The sequence below is a fragment of the Leopardus geoffroyi genome, chromosome C1 (assembly GCF_018350155.1).
Source record: "Leopardus geoffroyi isolate Oge1 chromosome C1, O.geoffroyi_Oge1_pat1.0, whole genome shotgun sequence".
NCBI classification, from domain to species: Eukaryota; Metazoa; Chordata; class Mammalia; order Carnivora; family Felidae; genus Leopardus; species Leopardus geoffroyi.
This window is the reverse complement of record NC_059328.1, coordinates 163,057,154-163,080,510: the sequence shown is the minus strand read 5'-3', so window position 1 is coordinate 163,080,510 and position 23,357 is coordinate 163,057,154. Positions and strand designations below refer to the sequence as shown.

General features: G+C 39.0%; 1 protein-coding gene across 3 annotated transcripts in view; it reads left to right on the top strand.

Annotated features, from left to right (window-relative positions):
• Positions 1–836: 836 nt before the first annotated feature.
• The window catches only part of GPR155 (G protein-coupled receptor 155), a 58,130-nt gene continuing 35,609 nt past the window's right edge, over positions 837–23,357 (top strand). For 2 of the 3 annotated variants that reach the window (XM_045480249.1, XM_045480251.1), the window contains exons 1-2: positions 11,094–11,297; positions 15,953–16,449. In XM_045480249.1, the coding sequence (XP_045336205.1) occupies positions 15,984–16,449 (466 nt within the window). In that variant the 5' untranslated portion in view covers positions 11,094–11,297; positions 15,953–15,983. Of the gene's footprint in view, positions 848–11,093; positions 11,298–15,952; positions 16,450–23,357 lie in introns of those variants that run through there. The other variant, XM_045480250.1, reaches the window with a different exon arrangement.

Below are 23,357 nucleotides of genomic sequence, written 5' to 3'. Positions count from 1 at the left end.
CTAGGAATTTAATCAAAATTTTACTTTCCTCTAGGTGGTTGGGTTTTTAACAGAGCCGACATGGAGCTGTAAAGTGACTTTTGCTCAAGGGTATCCTAAAGGCCCCGCCAGACATTTGACGAACAGATGATAAGTGTATCCCTGCTAGACATTTGACAAACAGATAAGTGTATCCCTGCTAGACAGCCAACAAACATGTGATAAGCATATCTACAGGATGATTAGCAGCCGTTAGTTCACACATCCTGCATTTGCTCACTCTTCTCAAGGCTAAGGCCTCACCTCTTTGGTATTGCTAAGGGAAATATACATTGACTGTAAGGTAATTTATATCTCCATTAGCTGATACTGCTCTGCTATCTAATAGATTTTTATCTCTTTGTACATTCCTATTTCATTTTAGTCTCCATTGAGGGTTTTCTGATCTAGGCTCTATAGCAGGAGCTACGGAAGTACTCTGTATTGCACAGGAATTTTCTACACTTTGAATCTAGAGAGGGTCTTTAATAATATATACAAATCTGAAAAATAGTACAGTGAATAACAATTTTTTTTTTTAATGTTTATTTCTGAGACAGAGACAGAGCATGAGTGGGGGAGGGGCAGAGAGAGAGGGAGACACAGAATCTGAAGCAGGCTCCAGGCTCTGAGCTGTCAGCACAGAGCCCAACGTGGGGCTCAAACTCACGGATGGCAAGATCATGACCAGAGCTGAAGTTGGCCTCTTAACCAACTGAGACATCTAGGCGCCCTGAGGGGAGGATTTTTTATTTATTTATTTGTTTGTTTGTTTTAATATAATTTATTGTCAAGTTGGCTAACATACAGTGTATACAGTGTGCTCTTGGTTTGGGGGGTAGATTCCCGTGATTCATCGCTTATATACAACACCTAGTGCTTATCCCAACAAGTGCTCTCCTCAATGCCCATCACCCATTTCCCCCTCTCCCCTGCTCCCCTCCATCAATCCTCAGTTTGTTCTCTGTATTTAAGAGTCTCTTATGGTTTGCCTCCCTCGAGGGGAGGATTTTTAAAATAAGACACCAAATGTGTAAACTATGAAGGAAAAGATTAGTAAAGAGCCGTATTTTAGAAAATAACATCTCTGAAGAAAGATAAGAGGAATTATGGTTATTTCTCAAAAACTGAAGTTTTAAGAGACAGTGAAGTGACCGCACTGGGGTTGCTACCTAATACACAATACAGTAAATGTACTGGGTTAGTTATTGAGTGTGTCATAAAATTACTTCTTCTAGTTTCACCCACAGCTTTCTGACTGGGATTTGATAATGGCACTATAGTGAAGAAATGGTGTATATACACAAGACACAAAGACAGTGATCAGTTTTGTTTTGTTTTGCTTTTCTCTACAAAGGACAAACAAACAAACGGTTTTCACATGAGGAACAACGTCCTGATAGGAATTTGGCTATTGAAATGGATTTCTGAAGGAAGCTGTCAGATTCAGTGTCTCCTTTTCTATATCATGAGAACATATGTCTCACCACAGAGCACTGAGACTCCAGAAATTTTTTTCTGCTCTCCTCTAAGACAAATATTCTTGCCTGTCCTTGAAACAGATATGTAACTTCTAGTTTATTCCCTGAATGAGTAGCTCTTGGACAGTAGTTTGCATTAGAATCATCTACAGAATCTAGAAAAAAAAATTCACATCTTGGACCTGATCCCAGTGATGTTGACTTAGTAAGTCTGGCTGGGGCCCTGGCATCTGTATCTTTAAAATGCATATTCCCCAAGTGGTTCTGGTGTGAAGCCCTGGTTGAGAACTATTCCTATAGATCTTTGGACTACTGACCATGATTAAACATTCTGCTTTTTTACACTCTGTACCTCAATCCTTATGACCGATTCCCACCCTTGTGTTCTTCCATTTATTTGATCATTTGACTCTCCCATGTCCTTGATCAGTAACCCATACTAACATGCAAATCGTATTAACAAATAATGTATACAGCAAGCAGATAGCCTGTTAGCACCAACTCTCTGGCTTAGCATAATGAAATGAGAAGACTGAACACATGAGAAAATGCTGAGAAAGAGAAAAATGACACAGTGTTGAAAACACAAGATTGAGGCCTAAAAGAGGAAACAATAGAAAGCTCTTGTCAGATTGCAGGAAGTGTCCAAATCCTATCCCTCCTCCCTTTATCCTTCTGTAGAATATTACCAATAGCACCATCTCTGCACCAGTTGTCTCCTTACCAACAGCTTCCCTGTTGGTTGCTTAATCTCAGTGGGACTGATACAAAAGTTCCCTATTTCCCTTTCTAGAAGCCAGGGAAGGAGACAAATTTCTCTTACTTGAGTTACTTTGTAATTACCTCTACTAATGCAGTACAATTTTTTGAAATGCGTAGCTACTCCCATGAAGGCTTTTTCTTCTCCAACCTCCCAACACAGGCTAAACTCCCTGTAACAAAGGTCACCTTCCCTTCATGCTCACCACCTTCTGAACTTAGCACAGGAATTTAGGACAAATAAGAAAACTGGCCATTTCCTTCATACTGTAATTTTTGACACACGTGGTTGGATGAGCAAAATTACAGTGGTTGAAAGAGATATTCAAACATGCTTCTTCACTGGGACCACTGCTTGTACTTTGAAGATATCTAAAAACTGTTTCAATTGCCCTCAGGGATAATCTTCTTTTGCCTCTAAAACAAACAATTCCATGGATAAAGAAGATGTGATGTATATACAATGGAACATTACTCAGCAATCAAAAGAAAGCTTGCCAGTTGCAACTGTGTGGATGGAGCTAGAGTGTATTATGCCAAGCAACACAAGTCAGTCAGAGAAAGAAAAAGACCATATGATTTCACTCACATGTGGAATTTAGGAAACAAAACAGATGAACATAGGGGAAGGGAAAATAAAGAGAGGGAAGCAAACAATAACAGAGTCCTCACTTATAGAGAAATGAACTGAGGGTTGCTGGAGGGGAAGTGGTTGGGGAGATGGGTTAAATGGGTGATAGGCATTAAGGAGGGCACTTGTTATGATGAGCACTGGGTGTTACATGTAAGTAATGAATCACTAAATTGTACTCCTGAAACCAATATTACACTATATGTTAACTAACTAGAATTTAAATAAAAATTTGAAAAAAAAAATTCAAGTGGTATATCACAAAAATAAAATACATACATACATAAATAGGTAAAATGAAATGAAATAAAATAAAATAAACAATTCTATTCACTATGGCAAATATTGGGCTTAAACTCTTAATACTAGTTCTTGGTTTGATGAAGACCATTATGTTAAAAAAAAAAAAAAAAAAAAAAGTCCTTGACCAGCTACTGAGGCAACATATGAAATGAAATTTCTAAGAACCTTGTGGGAATTTTATCAAATTTTAACATTACTATAAACATCTTGTCTCCAAAATATTTGAGCATAATAAACCCCTGTAAGGGCATTTGAGTTAGGCCATTAAAACTAATAAGCCAGACTTGAGGATATAGTTAATCATGCTATTAGATATAAAAGCCTAGATTGCAGAGCACTTAACACTGCACTGAGAAGCTTATGCTTATCAACTTTATCCTCCAAGAACAACCATCTCCAAATCTAGTGCCCAGGCCTCTTTCTGACTAGGTTCCTAAATGAGTTTTTGAATTCTGGGGATATTTAAATATGTGTAGAATTCACTATTGGGACACTATCATAATTAGTCTATGTCACGAGCAAAAGATGATACTCCCATGATTTATTGTGTTTCAGCCATTGTCAGTCACGAAAATGATCACAGAGACTTGAGTTCTGATACTTGTTCCCTGTCCGTTACGTTGGTTGACAGTTGAAAGAAGCAGAATAAGAGCAGGTGTTTCCCTTTGAAGTGATTCTCTAAAAACAGAAACTTTACAAACTTGTTCAGCTGGCATTCCAATAGTTAGGAGGTCAACAGATATTTATCAAGGGTCTGCTATGTGCCAAGCACTGTTCCAGGCACTGAGGATACTATGGAAATCAACACAGATAGAGAACCTGTCCATCAAAAGAAGAAGGAAGAGGACAAGAACTCCTTAAAATACATACTCTACTGGGAGAATGTTTCTGACGTTTGTGCTTAATTGTTGTGCTGAGGAGGTGTTAGATTTCTTTTGAGCTCGTTATTTACTCAAAAGTTCTACCCATTTATTTTTGTTTGTTTTTTAATATATGAAGTTTATTGTCAAATTGGTTTCCATACAACACCCAGTGCTCATCCCAAAAGGTGCCCTCCTCAATACCCATCACCCACCCACCTCTCCCTCCCACCCCCCATCAACCCTCAGTTTGTTCTCAGTTTTTAACAGTCTCTTATGCTTTGGCTCTCTCCCACTCTAACCTCTTTTTTTTGTTTTCCTTCCCCTCCCCCATGGGTTTCTGTTAAGTTTCTCAGGATCCACATAAGAGTGAAACCATATGGTATCTGTCTTTCTCTGTATGGCTTATTTCACTTAGCGTCACACTCTCCAGATCCATCCATGTTGCTACAAAGGGCCATATTTCATTCTTTCTCATTGCCATGTAGTACTCCATTGTGTGTATAAGTCACAATTTCTTTATCCATTCATCAGTTGATGGACATTTAGGCTCCTTCCATAATTTGGCTATTGTTGAGAGTGCTGCTATAAACATTGGGGTACAAGTGCCCCTATGCATCAGTACTCCTGTATCCCTTGGGTAAATTCCTAGCAGTGCTGTTGCTGGGTCATAGGGTAGGTCTATTTTTAATTTTTTGAGGAGCCTCCACACTGTTTTCCAGAGTGGCTGCACCAATTTGCATTCCCACCAACAGTGCAAGAGGGTTCCCGTTTCTCCACATCCTCTCCAGCATCTATAGTCTCCTGATTTGTTCATTTTGGCCACTCTGACTGGCGTGAGGTGGTATCTGAGTGTGGTTTTGATTTGTATTTCCCTGATGAGGAGTGACGTTGAGCATCTTTTCATGTGCCTGTTGGCCATCCGAATGTCTTCTTTAGGGAAGTGTCTATTCATGTTTTCTGCCCATTTCTTCACTGGATTATTTGTTTTTCGGGTGTGGAGTTTGGTGAGCTCTTTATAGATTTTGGATACTAGCCCTTTGTCCGTTATGTCATTTGCAAATATCTTTTCCCATTCCGTTGGTTGCCTTTTAGTTTTGTTGGTTGTTTCCTTTGCTGTGCAGAAGCTTTTTATCTTCATAAGGTCCCAGTAGTTCATTTTTGCTTTTAATTCCCTTGCCTTTGGGGATGTGTCAAGTAAAGGTTCTATCCATTTATTAACAAGCATCAAAGATCTTCTTACTCCAAAATCAAAGTTAAATCTGAAGTTTTCTCCACTTCCTCTTTATATTTTACAAAGTTGCTTAGAGTTACAGGTTTTCATCTTAGAGATTACTTAGATTACAAAATTCTCTACACACTTATGAGTCTTTCTTTAATAATAGTTTATAAAACAAATGTTGTCTATGAGAACATTTTTAAATGAGCAAACTAGTAATAAAAACAGGTGTAATTTTTTTGTTTTTCATTTTTATGTTTCTAATCTCTAACCCCTTAACGACAACAACAACAAAACAGTGGTTGAAACAAAACCACAAGTATCAAGAAGCTAAGTCCTTCTTGTTGGATAGACCTCCAAAGCCATCATGCTTTTATTGTATGATTTCTGTACCCTATATTACCTAAGTAGTTTAGCTTTCAGTTTTATAACCTAGTAATTCTGGTTTTATCCTTTTCCGCTTAACTTTTTAAATGCTTGCCCAGAAAAAGCCTCTGCCTATTTAACCACATCTGAGCCTTACCTGAGGTAAATAAGACCAATAACAAGGTGAGAGGTTTACATTCCACTTCCCTCACTGGTTTAAAAAATATATATATATATTATACATAATATATATATATTTTTTTTTTACATTTACCAGTTCATTACAAAAGGATATGATAAAGGGGGATACAGATGAACATCCAAATTGGAAGAGAGGTGTAAGACAAGGTATGTGGGACTGGGTGCCAAGCTCCATGCCCTTTCTGGGAAAGCCACTCTCCCAGCACCTCCACGTGTTCACCAACCTGGTAGCTCTGTATGAATATTTTACTAGCAGATTGAAAGGGGGGTAGTTATTATGTAATTGCAAAAACACAAACACACATACATAATATATGTATGTGTATATTTTTTTATATGTGCATATTAAAAGGTACTTTTAAGGGCTTTAGCTTGATAGTCCAGAAATTAAATTATTTAATTATAGCATTTAAAGTAACCAAAAAACTCCCACAATTTGGGAGAATATTTATTTATTTATTTATTTTTTTTTTTTCAACGTTTTTATTTATTTTTGGGACAGAGAGAGACAGAGCATGAACGGGGGAGGGGCAGAGAGAGAGGGAGACACAGAATCGGAAACAGGCTCCAGGCTCTGAGCCATCAGCCCAGAGCCCGATGCGGGGCTCGAACTCACGGACTGCGAGATCGTGACCTGGCTGAAGTCGGACGCTTAACCGACTGCGCCACCCAGGCGCCCCTTGGGAGAATATTTAAATAAGGCTATAAACCTGGGCCAAAGGAAAAGCTGGAAAAAATAAGAAATCCAGCTATTATAAAAAAGCTATATGACAGTTGCTTATATCAAATAGTTCCCATTGAATGAAAGAACATTTTAACATTCTGATAGCTAGTAGGCCATTTGGGTTAGTCAATCATTCAAAAACCATTTATGGAACATCTAAGGATACAAAGATTAACCTTATAAAGATTAAGCCTTAGCCTTATATAAATTCATATATTGCACGGTATCAATGTTCTTACTCTATTTTATGTGTGGATTTTGTATACCTAGTTTAATATACAGTAGTGGCTTTTAAATATGTTTTAGAAAAATATTTACTATTAGGTACTGTTCACCATTTCCACATAGCCAAAATATACACTTTATGACTTATTCCATGCTTTTTCTTAATAAAATTAATGCATTTTTTTTTTTTTGGTAGAAATTTTGGGAACTATTCTACACAGAAAAAAAAAATCATGGCTATTTTCACCACTCAGAGATATTTACTGTTAACATTTTCTTCTAGAATTTTTTTCTACACATTTGATTGTAGGTAACAGAAAACCCAATTCAAACTTGCTTGAACAATAAAGAAAATTGATTGGCTCACATGAATGAGAAGTCCACAGGCTTCAGGCAATCATGGCTTCAAGTGAAGCTTGATTCTATAACTCAATATGTCATCAAGGACCGTTTGTTTCCTTTTCTCTGCTGTGCCTTCCTTGGTGTCTGCATCATTCTAAGACTAGCTCCTCTCATGGTCCCAAGATGGCCACCAGCATCTTCCTCCTGTCCAGCAAGCAAGAGACAGCATTCTCAGCAAAAGTCCTAAGAGTCATTCATCAAACTACCTTAGAGCCAATGCCCACCCTGACTAAATCACCGAGTCCAAAGGGATGGAATGTACTGATTGGATAGCCTAGGTTAGTCACACCACCTCTGAAGACAAAGTGAAGATCGCTTCTCTGGAATCATATGTATCCCTAAAGAGAAATGGAAAGGTGATATGGAGTTTTAAAGAAACTAAAAAAAAAAAAAAATCATATTAGACATGTCTTCCTCTTTGCACATCTTTGATAAGACTCTATGGATGGCCCAGAGTGCCACTTTTTCAAGGAAGATCATACTCAAAATTTCAATAGGGAATACTTGATAGATAAAAAAAATTATATAGATCTATATATATGGATAAAAATGTTAATTATACATTATTAAATTTAAAAGGTTATTAAAAACCATGCATATAAAAAAATCATATGATCCTATTTTCTTAATCTACATATGCATAGAAAAAAGGTACTTACATAATAAAATGTATGTGAAAGCATACAGAAATTATCTGTACGTGTTGTGATTTTTAGTTTCTTCCTTCCTTTCTCTATTATATTAATATTTCATAATTATTTACTACATTCAAAATCAGAAAAAAAAATTAGAGCTACTTCATTACGGAAAAAAGCAAAATTTGCCAGGAATCTACATTATATGACACTGCCTCAACATCTATCCTACATGACCCTTGTCATTATACAAACCACTTGGTTTATTCCTCCCGTCAATCTTGACCGACTAGAGTTGGGTATCGGTGTTGCAGGATTTTTTTACCTCAATACCTAGGGTTTGTTGTCTTGCTGCTTCGAAGAATGAAGAGGTGGACACGAAATGAGCAGCAGGCAAAGTTTATTAAAGTACAAGATTAGAAAGTAAGGATAGTATGAAAGCTCTTTTTACAGACGGGACATTTGAAGGTGAATGCCTGTGACTACAGGCAAGGGTCCTTGTTTTATAAGGTACTGGTCACCCCCTCCCCCCTTTTACCCTCCTTTTTGTTCCTCCTAAGTTTCTACCCTTATGGGCTTGATAGCTCTAGGTGCTGGTTGTTTCCTGATTGGCTCATTTCTAGTGTATGAGGGGTGGTCTATGGCCACACCTTTCCTTGTGGATCATCCATTTTATGGTCTACTTTTTTTTAGTCAGATCTCTTTGTCAAATTACTGAGGGAAACCTGAGGGGGAGGAGGTAATGTCTGTTACATTCTTAAGAGGAACCTTACACCTGAGGGGCTTTGCTGTGGTCAGATCCTCCCAGCATTGTTCCAATATGTTTTCTCCACCCAGGGACCTCAGGTCCTATCCTTTCCCTCTCTCCCTACTGAATTGTATCTTTTCCTACCATATCAGTGTGTGTGAAGGAACAGGTCCTGTTTATTCGTAAGTAAGAATTAAGATTAATTTACAGCTTCCCTCCATTAGTTTGAATAACTTTTAGCTTTTCTGCCCTTCTTTCAGTTAATAGTATATGTAGGTCAGCATCTTACAGACTGATTAGCAGATATGAAAGTGAAATTGAATGGTTTTCTCCTGGCATTCAGTAATTACCTATCTAAGAATGATTTTTTAATGAAGTCTTTCATCTCTGTATACATTCTATTCCTAGAATTTCCCTGTACAAGCTGCTCTCAGAAAACTCATCCACTCCATACAGGTATCTCCAAACTACATGTTTAGCTCTATTCTTTTTCTCTCTTGAGCTTCTGTTTTCTCTCTAGGTGTCTATCAGCAATCTCTACTTACATGTGTTGATACCTTCAGGAGCAGTTAGCTTACAGGACAGTGAGCACTTACATTCCCAATACCTTGCACCAACTAGCTGGGTGTTCTTAGACCAACTGCTGAATCTCTACGACCTCTGATGGAGAGGATGATGACAACTCCTTCAAGAGAGGAGACTGAACTAGATAATTTATCAAGGTTTTAGATTTTAGACCTAAAATCAAATTCATTATTTTCTTCTTGTAACTGCTTCTCTCATTTGAAATATTTTTTCCTTTCATCTTCAGATAGTAGAACAATAGAAAATAAAGGAACTTTAGAACTAGGAAGGCTATTAGAGGCTGCCTGGCTCAATTCCTGTTCCTTACTGTAATGGAGTAAGTACTTGGGTTCATTATCTCTTTACTCTTCTTTGGTCTTATCAGTAATCCAGTCCCCTCACTTCTCCTTTTGTGATGTCTCTCAGGCCATTTCCATTCTTTTCACTATCATCACTCCAGAGTACGTATGTCTTTACTTCCTAGAGTCTAGGTTCTTCCCAAAGTCTTTTGCTTTTCTTGCTTCCAGTCTTTCAACTAATCCTGGGAAAGCTTCCAGATTACATATCCAAAAACAATGTGATCATTATGACACATTCCTGTCAAAACATATTTAATGGTTTTACTGTGGTCAGAGGATAAGGCCCAAACTCTAAGACCAACCTAAGGAACCTCCTAGAGGTTGACGTTAACTTACCTTTCCAGGTATATCTTCATGTATTCTCCTAAAAGTCAAAACTCAGTATGTATTTAGTTGAACGAATCTTCACACTTGCTAAACAGAAATCCTTTTAGTCTTGAGATAGTATATTCAGAAGATTAAAAAAAAAAAAGTAGCCAGGTTCAAAGGGAAAATATAAGGCCATTAAGAGTGAAGGTAGAGAACAAAGGTGAAGTGAGAACAGGAGTAGAATGCATGACTTTTCTATAGTTTGTTTCCACTCATTTTTCCTGCTTACTTTTCTGAACTTTTAACCAATCCTTAGCTTACTGTGATTTTTCAAGTTGAGCCATACAAATTTGTATCTTTGCACTAAAACTACCAAGATGATAGGAAGACACTGAAGTTGCCAGACTGAAAAAATTTAAAGGTGCAAAGTAGAGCCTGTGGAGATATTAAATGTAATATTATAAATATCTTAAATTTGAAACAATATTGACTCTGAAAGACTAATACAAATACAAGCTTTCATCAGGTTTAAAATGGAGCTCTATATTTGGGACCACTTCATTTCAAGCTCAGGAAGTTTTCCACCAATATAAGGAATTTCCTCTCACTACACTAAGGGAATATGCGTGCAGTTTTCCCACACAACAAAAACACAAATAGGGACTGGGCGCTTGCTTATTGTATCTAAATTAAACACAGTGCCAAAACTACATTTTAAGCTCTGATTTAGGAAGGTCAAGGTCGCACTGCCTTGGGAAAGGGGAAAGGCAAGATTCTAACCCAGGTCCTATTTTAAACTCTGTGCTATCAAATGACTAGTCAAACCAACACATGAATTTGCGGGTCACAAGAAGTTGGGAGTTAGGCGGTAGGACGAGATGCTTCCACACCTGAATTGAAAACGACGAAAACGAGACTGGAAAAGCGCCCACCGCAGCCGCCATTTTGCGAGAGCCGGGTACCGGAAGTCTCGCCGCGGGAGTCTAGCAGTTGGGCGGCCAGCAGCCGGCGGCGCGGGGGCGGAGCCAAGGACCGAGTGTTTCCCCCACCTCTCGGCGGCCGAAGGCGGTGCCTGAGGGCGGGACCAGAGACCCAACGTCTCGGAGGCTCGCGGCGAGGGAGGAGCCTAAGGCGGGGCCGAGGACGTGTGCTCGGAGGCTCGTGGCGAGGGGCGGGGCTTGAAGGCGGGTCCAGGGGTCAGGAGGCTCGGAGGTTCCCAGGGCGGTGCAGCTCTTAGACTTGAGGCCGGGGGCGGAGCCTAAAGGCGGGGCGAGGCGGGGCCGCGCGGCCGGCGCGGGGAGGAGCTGACCTGGCCACCGCACACCCGCACCTCACTTTCTCGGAACGTGACAGAGCTGCTGTAGTCGGCCGCCAGCAGCCCGCAGCTCTCAGTGAAGAGGGCTGGGGTGGGAGATGACGGTGATTTCCTCCCTGGTTGGCCCACCACGAGCATCGACTCCCTTCTCGTGGCCCAGGGGCTGCAGACATAGCAGGTGAGATGGGGCCCCGGGACGCGAATCTGCCCGGCCCAGGCTCGGCCTTGCGTACCCTTGGTGCCCCCATCCCCGCCCCTCGGGTCTGGGCAGGTGGGCAGTGCCCCGCCCTTGGCACCCTGGCTGCGTGCAGTCAGCTGTCGGCGCCTGTCCCGCAGCGTTCGCTTTTAGGACCTCCGGAGCCACCCAGGAAGACTTAACATAGGGGAAGGGACAGCTTGTCCCCTCCAGTGACAGACAGAACTGCCATACCCCAGTTTGAGGAGCACCTCATTGCACTTACGTCCACGCTGTCATTCTCGGACTCTTCCTTTTATCCCGAGGGGTGGCCTCAGTATCTGCTCTGGGAGCTCCTGCCCAGGTACCTAGAGCACTGCACCGAATTTTCTTCCTTGCCCCTTTTTGGAGCATGTCAGTTACCATGACGTTGTTAATCCCAGGTCCTGAGGAAGCTGAGGGACCAACTTTTTATCCCAGGCACAGACCCCATTCTGCCTTTCCGTTTCCAGTGCCGTCTGCCCAGGCACTAGGTGGCAGCTGGTCTCTGGGCAGCCTGTTTGGTTAAGGTCCCTCCGCATCCTTATCTTGGAGGGCCAAAGTCTGTGCCTGCTGACAAGGGAAGAGGCAGTGCTCAGCGCTCCCCACCCTGGGTCTCTAGGAAGGACATTTGGTCCTCTGCAAGTAGGTGGGAGTGGGTGGATGGTGTGACTGTTGATGTTGAAGAATGCTTTAATAGTACCGTAGTATATTATGCTTTTCCCACAGGATCGTGGATATTGGGTGTGTGAGAATAGACAGCCTAAGAATTTAAAGCTTTCTCTTTGAAATAAATCAGAGCCCCCTTCCCCATTTTCACTTAATAGTGGCAGTTGTTTACAGTCTCAGTGGTTCCTTCACGTTGTCAACCAAATATCAGTGGCTAGAAGTGGTTTGTGTATAGCATTTCTCCACTCCCCACCCCAGTGAGTGGCCAGTGAGCAGTCTTTTACTATGACAGATCAACTTGTTTGTTCTGTTAACAACCCTTGTTTTTAATGAGATGAAAAGACTGGATGCGATTTTTTAAAAACTTCCGTTGCTGTGGTTCCTGTTCATTTTAAAAGAATGCTTTAAAAAGCATATACTCTTCCCACTGCGGGGGGGGGGGGGGGGGAGGGGGGATGAGAAACCTTTGTAAGTGCTTTTTGGTGGTTTTGACCTTACCTCTGTTAGCAAGTATTGTTTTTATAATATGGAGGAACATTAAAGGAATCTTTATGGGTAGGGGCAGATTACTTTTCAAAGTTTGTCTTTTAATTTTTGACTAACTGACAGTTAATCATGGGCAGTGCTACAACTATTTGACCATCACCTTGAGAAAAATGAAGAGCTCTCCCTTCCCTGCTATAAACTATTTGAGATCAAACTGAATTAAAGTGAACTCCTCTTAGTTTGGTATGAAACAAAAGTTGATAACCTATGACCCATCCCATCTCTCTATTGTTTTTTTCTTTTAGTTTATTTTTATATATTTTGAGGAGGGGGTGGGGTGGGGAAGAGAGCTAGAGAGAGAGAGAATACCAAGCAGGATCCACACTGCTAGCACAGACCCTGACTCGGGGCTCGATCTCACAAACCACACCCATCTCTCTATTTTAGTTGGAGAATCTTTAATACCAAGTTTGAAGAACTGGCCTAAGACAATGAATTATATTTAATTTGTTACTGTTCTTAGGACCACAATTCCTGATAGCAGTTGCTACCATTTCTTGAAGACCTACAGTGTGATAAGCTACTGTGATAAGCTGGGTGAACTTACAAATTCTGAAGTGTGAACTTATAAAATCTGTGTGAACAATAAAATCTCCACTCCTCACAATATCCCTTTAAGGAGGTGTTTACTCTCATTTTACAGTTGAAGAAGCTAAGGTTCAGAGAGGGCACTTAACTTGCCCAAAGAGTTGGTAAGTGAAAAGGCTCAAAATTGGGTTCAGGTCTATTTGACTCTTTTAATTGAACAGCCACTATTTGGGGCGCGTGGGTGGCTCAGTCGGTTAAGCAGCCGACTTTGGCTCAGGTCATGATCTCACAGTCTGTGAGTTCGAGCCCCGCATCGGGCTCTGTGCTGACAGCTCAGAGCCTGGAGCCTGTTTTGGATTCTGTGTCTCCCTCTCTCTGACCCTCCCCTGTTCATGCTCTGTCTCTCCCTGTCTCAAAAATAGATAAAACGTTAAGAAAAAAAAATTTTTTTTAAAAAAGAACAGCCACTATTTTAGTTAAAACTGTTCGTTAAAAAAATTATTGTAATACATTGATATGTGAGTGCGGTACAAATAAGGGATAATGACCAGTATGAGTTATTAATATTCCAGGCAAAGAAATATAGGGAATTTTAAAGAAATAACATAAGACTGGACAAGTTTGTCATCTTATTCTTTGGCATTGCCTTTTCAGGTCCACACCTGTTAGGGGCTCCAAATGTTTAATACCTTTGTTTACCAGCTCTTTACCTCAACTAATGGTACCTATCCCAACCATTAGCTTTCCCAGAATATAATTTGATGGTTATTTGGTAAACTTCAAGTATGTGATTATTATCGGTTTTGTGGATATTGACCACTCCTATCTAATCCTGGTAGAACAACACTTGTCCGGATCCAGATTACATCCAAGGTTTTTAAATGGTTCAGTTTATATGAGGGTAGCACAGAGAAAATTGGCTTGTCCACACCCCGTGTATTAGTTGTTGCTGCTCTCTGGCCTGCTATCTGAGTCTTTCTGATGTCATGTGGGTGTTTGAAAACTTACCCCTGGGCATTGTAAATTTCGGAAATCGTGAGCATTTTTACTTTCTACCTTATATAAGTCCACTTTAGATGGTTAACCCAGAATAATCACTTAGAAATTGGCAATTGTCACCATATAAATTTTGAGTTACTCATGAAAGCTGATTAGTTGCAAAGTGGCCCAAACCTCATGTTCATTGTGTCCCTGGCAGCAAGAGGGGAGTCTGATTAAGTATTGTAATGCTAGCATAACAAATTCTTTCTAGCTTTAGCATTTTCTGAACATCTTTAGGACATTTTACAACACACGTTGTGTTCTTTAACATTTTAGAATAGCTTTGGAACATTTTAGAACATATTTTGTGGTCATGGCCTGTTGCTATAGTGAAAAACTTACAATACTTTATCATTCAGAAAAAAAAGATTTCTGTCCATGAACTAGATAGTTCCTAAAAGAGAACATTGGTCCACTAAAAGGCAAAAGGTTTGAGGTGCCTGAGTGGCTCAGTTAAGCGTCTGACTCTTGATATCAGCTCAGGCCGTAATCTCACAGTCATGAGATCGAGCCCCACATCAGGCTTTGGGCTGAGCATGAAGCCTGCTTGGGATTCTCTCTTCCCCCCCACCCCCCCCCCGTCCCACCCCCATGCATTCTCTCTCTTTCTCAAAATAAATAAACATTAAAAATAAAAGGTGAAAGTTTTAAGAGCAGATTAATATTTTAGTCATTCATCGAAATAATATATATACTATATATATATAAGTATATATATTTATATGTAAATATTTCAGTATAAATATATTAGTGCCTCCTGTGTGCCAGGCACTGTGCTAGGCATTAGGTATACAACAGTGAGCAAGGACATGCAGAGTCCCTACTTGTGTGGCACTTAAAGTCTAGTGAAAGAGATAGACATAAATCAAATAGTCACTCTAATGCATAGCGTAATTACAAACTGCAAAAAGTAGCCTACGGGTAAGGAATCTGATTCTATTTGGAAAAGACTTGGCTATGGGGTTAGTGAAGCCTTACCTGATGAAGAAACTCCTGAACTATATGATTTAGAGGGTGAGCAGGTGTTATTACATAGAGAATGGCAGGTAGAGAAGAGAACATTTTAGACTGAACAGCATGTACAAAGTCCCTGTGACACAAAGGGAACTATGGGGCATTCAAGAAGGCAAATATCTGATGCTAGTATAAAAGGAACTAAGGGTAGCCTGGTAGGATGCCATCATTTTTTTTTTTTTCATTCTCTTTTATATACTACCAAAAGTTAAGTGGTTACTTTGTGCCAGATGTGATTATAAGGGACTTGAATCATCTCAAATCCCAGTGAGGTAGATAGTATTATTGCCATTTCACAGATGAAGAGATAAAATTGTTATGTGGTACTCTACTATATTTTTCTTCTTGTCCTGTACTCAAGTATGACCACAGGCTAGGCAGTACTCTCCTATCCAGTATGTAGCCTTGAGAACTGAAATTTCCAGGGAATTTGGATGCAGGTGGACATTCAGGAGAGACTCTGTGGGCCCCAAGCTCTTACCCACTAGGTGGAGCTCAAGTGTGGATCATGGGAGAGAGCCATGGGGTATCACTGCAGCTCTCATATTTGTGGATCTTATCTTAATCATGTCTGATACTGAAAATAGGACAGCAACATAAATATTTTGAGCTGACCCACCATTGAGAGTAAAGAGGTTATCGTTAGCAAACACTCTCGCCCCCCCTCCCCTGTTTTTTCATTGTAATTTTTCTCTGGTGGTTGTTGAAGAAAGTGTACATATTTGGCCATTTGGTAAGTCTTGGTTTGCCAGTGTAGGCTTTCAACTAGAATTCGTCTTCTGATTTATTGTCACACTGAATCTTTTTTCCTTTCTTTCCAGAGATCTGGTTGGAGTTGGAGGGTGAACGAAAATGAATTCTTTTTCCAATTTACCTGCAGAAAACTTAACCATTGCAGTCAATATGAGCAAAACTTTTTCCTCCACAGTGATGCATAGATTTAATTCCACTAATGACCCACCTTCAATGTCAATAACAAGGCTTTTTCCAGCCTTACTAGAATGCTTTGGCATAGTCCTTTGTGGCTACATAGCAGGAAGAGCCAATGTCATAACATCAACACAGGCCAAAGGACTGGGAAATTTTGTCTCCAGATTTGCACTTCCAGCTTTATTATTCAAAAATATGGTTGTACTTAATTTTTCCAATGTGGATTGGTCTTTCCTATATAGTATCTTGATTGCCAAAGCTTCCGTATTTTTCATTGTATGTGTCTTAACCTTACTGGTTGCCAGTCCTGATAGTCGATTCAGCAAAGCTGGACTATTCCCTATTTTTGCTACACAAAGTAATGACTTTGCATTGGGATATCCTATAGGTAAGTTATTGTACTTTTCAACCTTTTAAAAAATTCAAACATTTTAGGAGGTAGCAAAATTTAATCCTTTAATTTATCTAAGCATTTGTTAGTGATAGGTATTTATTCTTATATCTAAAAGAACCTCTCGGGGCACTTGGCTGGTTCAGTCAGTAGAGTATGCGAATCTTGATCTTGGAGTCATGAGTTCAAGCTCCACTTTGGGGGTAGAGTTTACTTAAAACAAATCACAAAGCCTCATTCCAAACCACTGTACTTTGTACTACCCCACAGTGCCTACACCCAAAAGGGAATAAATCTTTTAATAAAATTTTAAAATCTCTCATATTTTTTCTTAACTATTTCTTAAATTAGGATTAATTCTATCTTTCCTCAACTTCAGAGTTTGAAGTTCCTTCAAGAGTCGACCTAAAATAAGTAGTCATATCCAAATAAACTTTAAAAATCATCTTTCTAATATATTCTTTTTCTTCTCAATAATCACATGAAAGAAGTTCAGGTCCAGAAGGGATCAGATTCTGATTTAAATTATATAAAAAAGATAGACATATGTGTGTATAAAAATAGTTATTGTTAAATGTTATCAGTGGAAATGTATGAGTGACTTTTTCTTACCATCTAGAATACATATTGTTTTATATTAAAGCTTGTTTTTGAGCTTGTTATTCAAAATGTCAATTTACTTCAATTGAGTTAACTTCTTGTTTAAGAACAAAAATGGTGAAGGCTTTTTGACCTTTTCAACTCTTCCTTCTTAACCTTTCCAACTCTTTAGGCTGCCTAATTTTATGTTTCTATGTGTGTTTGTTTTCCTGATAAAACATACCAATTTGGGATATTGAGTTATCTTGAACATATCCTTTTTTTTTTTTTTAGAACACCTACCACTAAGCAAATATCTCCTTAGTAGCTACTTTTTATATTTTTATTTTTAAGTTAAAAGTTAATGTTGTGCTTTGACCATGTATCATAATGTGAGGACCTGAGTATTGTGGATAGAGTCATTCATTCATTCACTCATTCATACGGACCTGTTAGGTTCCAATGATTGTGCCAGCTGCTGCAAATACACCTGTCAACAAAGTTCTTGTACATATTGAATTTACACTTTAATGTGAAAATAACATTAAAATTAAAATATTATCAAGTAATGGCAAGTACCATAAAAACAAAGTTGTTTGGATAGGAATGAGGGGGTCAGTAAAGACGTCTCTGATGGTATATCTTCTGAGCAGAGACCAAAAGAAATGTAATGAAACAGACAACTGAAAACTATGATTAACTTTCAGATTCCTTATTCAGTAGTTTTAAAACTCTCCTCACCCCCCAAATTGTTATTATTTTACCACTGGCACCAAAAGGATTCTAGTGGATATATTTTCCTTTTTCTCCTCCTTTGGCCCTCCTTCATCTTGCTTACCGGAAATGGAGCTAAATCTTAGAAACTAAATAACTGTGAGTAAAGCAGGAGGTTTGTGAGAGAGGGAGAGTAGGCTCTTCAATGACTGGGCTATAAATAGAAACTATATAGGTGTTCCTTTAAGGATACTGAATTTTATTTTTTTTTTAATTTTTTTTTAACGTTTATTTATTTTTGAGACTGAGAGAGACAGAGCATGAACGGGGGAGGGTCAGAGAGAGGGAGACACAGAGTCTGAAACAGGCTCCAGGCTCTGAGCTGTCAGCACAGAGCCCGACGCGGGGCTTGAACTCACGGACCGTGAGATCATGACCTGAGCCAAAGTCGGACGCTTAACCGATCAAGCCACCCAGGCGCCCCAAGGATACTGAATTTTAAAATTAAGGATGAACCAAGCATTAAAATAAAAACTGGAAATAAAAGAGCAAGGAGTTAACGTGTTTGTCCATCTCTTCAGGAGCATTAATAATGTAAATTTGTCAAGGTATTTATGTCATAAGGACCTTACAGGTGGCTTGGTGTCATAGTGTTAAGTATTTGACAAATATTACATTATCTTAATTTAGCTATAATCTAGAAGTATATAGTTTCATGCTCTCATAGATTAGTAAGTCCATAACTAAACAGAACTAACGTTTGTAACTTTATAGTTTATAGAGTATTTTCTCATATATTTATCTCATCTGAGGCAGGGCAGATATTTGTAATCCTCATTTTCAAATAAAGAGACAGGCTTACAGGGATTTGATTGTCTTATCCCAGGTCACACAGCTAACAGGTGACTGAGATCCAAACCTAGGCCTCTTGATTCTAAATCCTGGGGCATTCTCTTATGCCACACAGTTACATAACATGCCCATGTAATCTTCAGAAGACCTAACTAGCCTGTGTAACCCATTAATGTCAGAGAGAATCAAAGATACATTTGACCATGTATTATAATGTGAGGACCTGAGTATTGTGGATATAGTCCTATATCTAAAAGTGTTCTATAAAATGAATAGCAGTGGAAAAAGACCTATTAGATGAGCTATCCATTTTTTAAAAATATAACTTATTGTCAAGTTGGCTAACATACAGTGAATACAGTGTGCTCTTGGTTTGGGGGCTCATTCCAACAAGTGCCCATCGCCCATTTTCCCCTCTCCTCCCCGCCCCCTCCCCCAGTCAATCCTCAGTTTGTTCTCTGTATTTATGGTTTCCTTCCTCCCTCTCTGTTTGTAACTATTTTTTCCCCTTCCCTTCCCCCATGGTCTTCTGTTAAGTTTCTCAAGTTCCACATATGAGTGAAAACATGATATCTTTCTCTGACTTATTTCACTTAGCACAATACCCTCCAATTCTATCCATGTTGCTACAAATGGCAGGATTTCATTCTTTCTCCTTGCCAAGTAGTATTCCATTATATATATAAACCACATCTTTATCCATTCGTCAGTTGGTGGACATTTAGGCTCTTTCCATAATTTGGCTATTGTTGAAAGCTCTGCTGTAAACATTGGAGTACGTGTACCCCTATGAATCAGCACTTCTGTATCCCTTGGGTAAATTCTTAGTAGTGCTATTGCTGGGTCATAGGGTAGATCTATTTTTAATTTTTTAAGGAACCTCCACACTGTTTTCCCGAGCAGCTGCACCAGTTTGCATTCCCACCAACAGTGCAAGAGGGTTCTCCATTTTCATTTTAAGACAGAATCTCCAAATCAAAAATGTAGTCTGCTATTTTCATCACTGTTTTCCTTATGTCCTACACTAGATCATTGAATCTGGTAATAATCATGTTCCTAGCAGTGTGCTAGTCCAATTTTACTGATGATTATACTTCTAAATTTTGAGTTCTCATTTTTTTTTTTTTAATTTTTTTTTCAACGTTTATTTATTTTTGGGACAGAGAGAGACAGAGCATGAACGGGGGAGGGGCAGAGAGAGAGGGAGACACAGAATCGGAAACAGGCTCCAGGCTCTGAGCCATAAGCCCAGAGCCCGACGCGGGGCTCGAACTCACTGACCGCGAGATCGTGACCTGGCTGAAGTCGGACGCTTGACCGACTGCGCCACCCAGGCGCCCCTCATTTTTTGTTTTCAAATTACAAATAATATAAGATCTCTTGTAACATTGGGTTGTAGACAGTACCTTTCCAGAAACCAATAGTATAAACAAAAGTGCTTTCTCACGTATCTGCAGATTGGAAGGTATGATACAGAACTGTAGGGCTGTGTATGTGCTCCAATGGGCTTATTTATTACTGCTTCATGCCCATCTGCCTTCTGGACTTTTTCAGGATAAACAGAGAAGACTGTGTCTCTACAGAGAAGACCCTTTCTTTCTGTTTGTTATGTGGTGTCCCCCAAGGTATTGCCACTCTCTTGTTAACAGATAAGCATCATAGGTTTTAAAAAATGTCCTTTTAAAGACTGCTTTTCTTGCACAATATCAGTCCAATTTACAGGTGATTCAGGAGAAGGTGGATAAGTTAATGAAAGAAAATTAAGGACAGTCATGTTTCCTTTTTCTGTATATTATGACAATTATAACAGTCTATGAAATTACATTAAAATGATTTATCTATATTCAAATGACAGAATGCTACAGTACATTTAACAGACTAAAAGAGAAGCTTGCCATTTTTAGAACAATTCTTTTCAAAGGTACTTTAAGAAATATGAGTCTCAGAAGAAACCAAGAATCTACCAAGAAGAAATGTTGATTTCAGCAAATCAGAAGGTTCCCTACCTCTGTCATTACAAGATACTAATAAGGCATAGTTAAGTCCTATAATTTATTCTTCTAAACAATGCTGATAGTGTAAGTACCCCAACTAATCATAATTATGCTCTAGTGCTTGAGCTGTAAACAGAAAGGAAATGAAGCATTTAACTATATGCCATTAAATAATAGAATGATCTTGTCTGGGTCTTAGTGTTATTTTCAAGGGATTGAAACCTGGCAGGAATCAAAATAGGAGCCACAGTGGGTGGCTAATTTTGTCTTAGTTCCTCATAGTGGGATTCTCTCCTCCCGCCCAAGAGCCTTATTTGTAAGTATTAATTAATTAGAACTTAATAAGTGATATAATTATTAGAAATCGAATTTGTTAGTATAGGTCACTACTTTCATATATGTTTTTCAGATTTGAAAAACCATCTTTCAAAAAAAAACCATCTTTCAATTGGTAACAAAACACTGCCAGTTCATAGATAAATATATAACTTTAATTATGCAAATGAATGGCAGAATTGGACTGAAATTTCCATGTTGAACCTTATTCTTCTAGTAATTTAGCAATTATTTATTCATTCCCAATTTTTTGCTCTCTCCCACTAGATTGTACCTTTTTTTTTGCCTTCATATACCTGTTCAACTGGTTTAAAATAATAGTAATCTGCTTTATAAATACTCGGAATAAGAAAAAAGAAAAAAAAACCTGTGTACAAAAAGAAATAGGTTTAAGAGATAACAATTAGATACAAATTGCTGTGTGTTACAAAATGCATTTTTAAAAAATTTATTTTAAGAGAGAGAGCACAAGTGGTGGGGGGGCAGAGAGCAAGGGAGAGAGAATCCCAAGCAGGCTCCAAGCTGTCAGCGCAGAGCCCGACGTGGAGCTCAGTCTCACGAACCATGAGACCATGACCTGAGCTGAAATCAAGAGTTGGATGCTCAACTGACTGAGCCACCCAGGCACCCCTACAGAATACATTTTTACTTTGAAAACTTTGACATTCATTGATATGTTAATTCCATTCAGCAAATATTTTTTGAATTTGTTCAGCACGATGCTGGGGACTGGGGGTTATGACAATGTGCCTTCAGGGAACTTAGAAGGTGGTGAGAAACAACTTCTATGAAACAAGGTGCCAGAGCCATCCAGAGAGGAGACCCAGGATATAGACTGAAGACCTGGAGGAAGCATTGGTACCTGAGACAGGCCTTAAACTATAGGTAGGATTTAGGCAAGGAAAGAGAGACTTCAACAAGTTGGGGAATGATGATCAGCGTGTAGAACTTGTAATTATGAACCTGGTGTTTGCCCGGGGAAACTGTGATATTAATCGCCGGTGGAGGCTTTGCACGAAAGAATAGTGAGCGATGAGCTGCATGAGGAAGGGACCCCTTGTGGAGACTGGACTATGAATGCCAATAGAAAGGCTTTAGAGCGATTCCCGTGGAAGGTGAGCACTGTGGGAAAATCCTAAGTTTTGAAAGGTAAGATTTAGAAGATACTGTCGGCAGTGAATAAAATGGATCAAGGGAGTGGTCAAGAAAAAACAAAAAAGAATATAAGTTGATAAACACATTAATCCAATTCTGAGATTTTTGACTAGTGGTTCAAGAGGAGAAAATACAAAAGATCCTGCAAAAGAAGAAAGTACGTGGTCATTGCTTAGCCATAGATAATGATAGGCTGCTGCTCAAATTTGTATTGAGCTCTTAGTTTTTATTTTTGTTAATGTTCTTTTATTCATTTTGAGAGAGAGGGAGAGAGCAAGAGACCGTGAGCAGGGGAGGGGCAGAGAGAGGAGAGAGAGAATCCCAAGCAGACTCTGTACTGCCACTGCAGAGTCCAATGTAGGGCCTGAACTCAAGAACCATGAGATCATGACCTGAGCCGAAATCAGGAGTCAGACTCTTAACCGGAAGGAGCCACCCACATGCCCCTGCACTGAGTTTGTAAAACAATCTAAAATCCTATGGTGATTAAGTGCTAGCATGCTGGCAATGGTAAATTTCTGGAAAAAGGCCTTTACTTAAGGGGATTTGTGTGATAAAAGTTGTCAAAGGAAACAACTTTGTGCATTTTAGTGGCCACTTGGGAAAACTCTTGTACACAGATTGAAAATGCAAGGCTTTCCAAAATATGCTCTCTGTTTTAATAATTGAGTGGTGAGCAGGTATGGAAGCCTTTCTCCTAGAGATGCAATATCTAAGTAGAAGTGTAGCTGTCTAGAAATAGTTATCAAGAGTGCTGCCTTTTTTTTTTTTTTTTTTTTTTTTACTTAAAAGATAAAATCTTACGAAATGTGACAGAACACCACTAAGAGATACAGATAGAGCTCGTGTATCTAATTTGGAAATTAGTGGACAATTTGTGATGTTTTATGTAATCAAATATGTTTTGTTTAGCACTGCTTCATTTCAGAGGTATTATAGACCTCTGTAAGTGCTTAACTAAAAAAAAAAAAAAAAAAAAAAAAAAAAGGAATGGAATCCTACAAAAAAGTAGGTTTTAGCTCATGAGAACCAGGTAGGCTTCTAAAGGTTATACAATCTAGTTATGTAACTTTAACAGGAAAGGTGCATGACATTAACTGGACTTATGTATCCTGAGTAAGTAAACAAATATAGTTTCCTACCTGTGAAACTTTATCTTAATGTAAATTGAGAAATCTAATCTTTTACATTTTTGCACATGATTGCCTCTGTCTTTGCGAGTGATTGTGGCTGTTCATTTTTTTTTTTTTTAATCTTTCTTTCTCAACCTCAAAT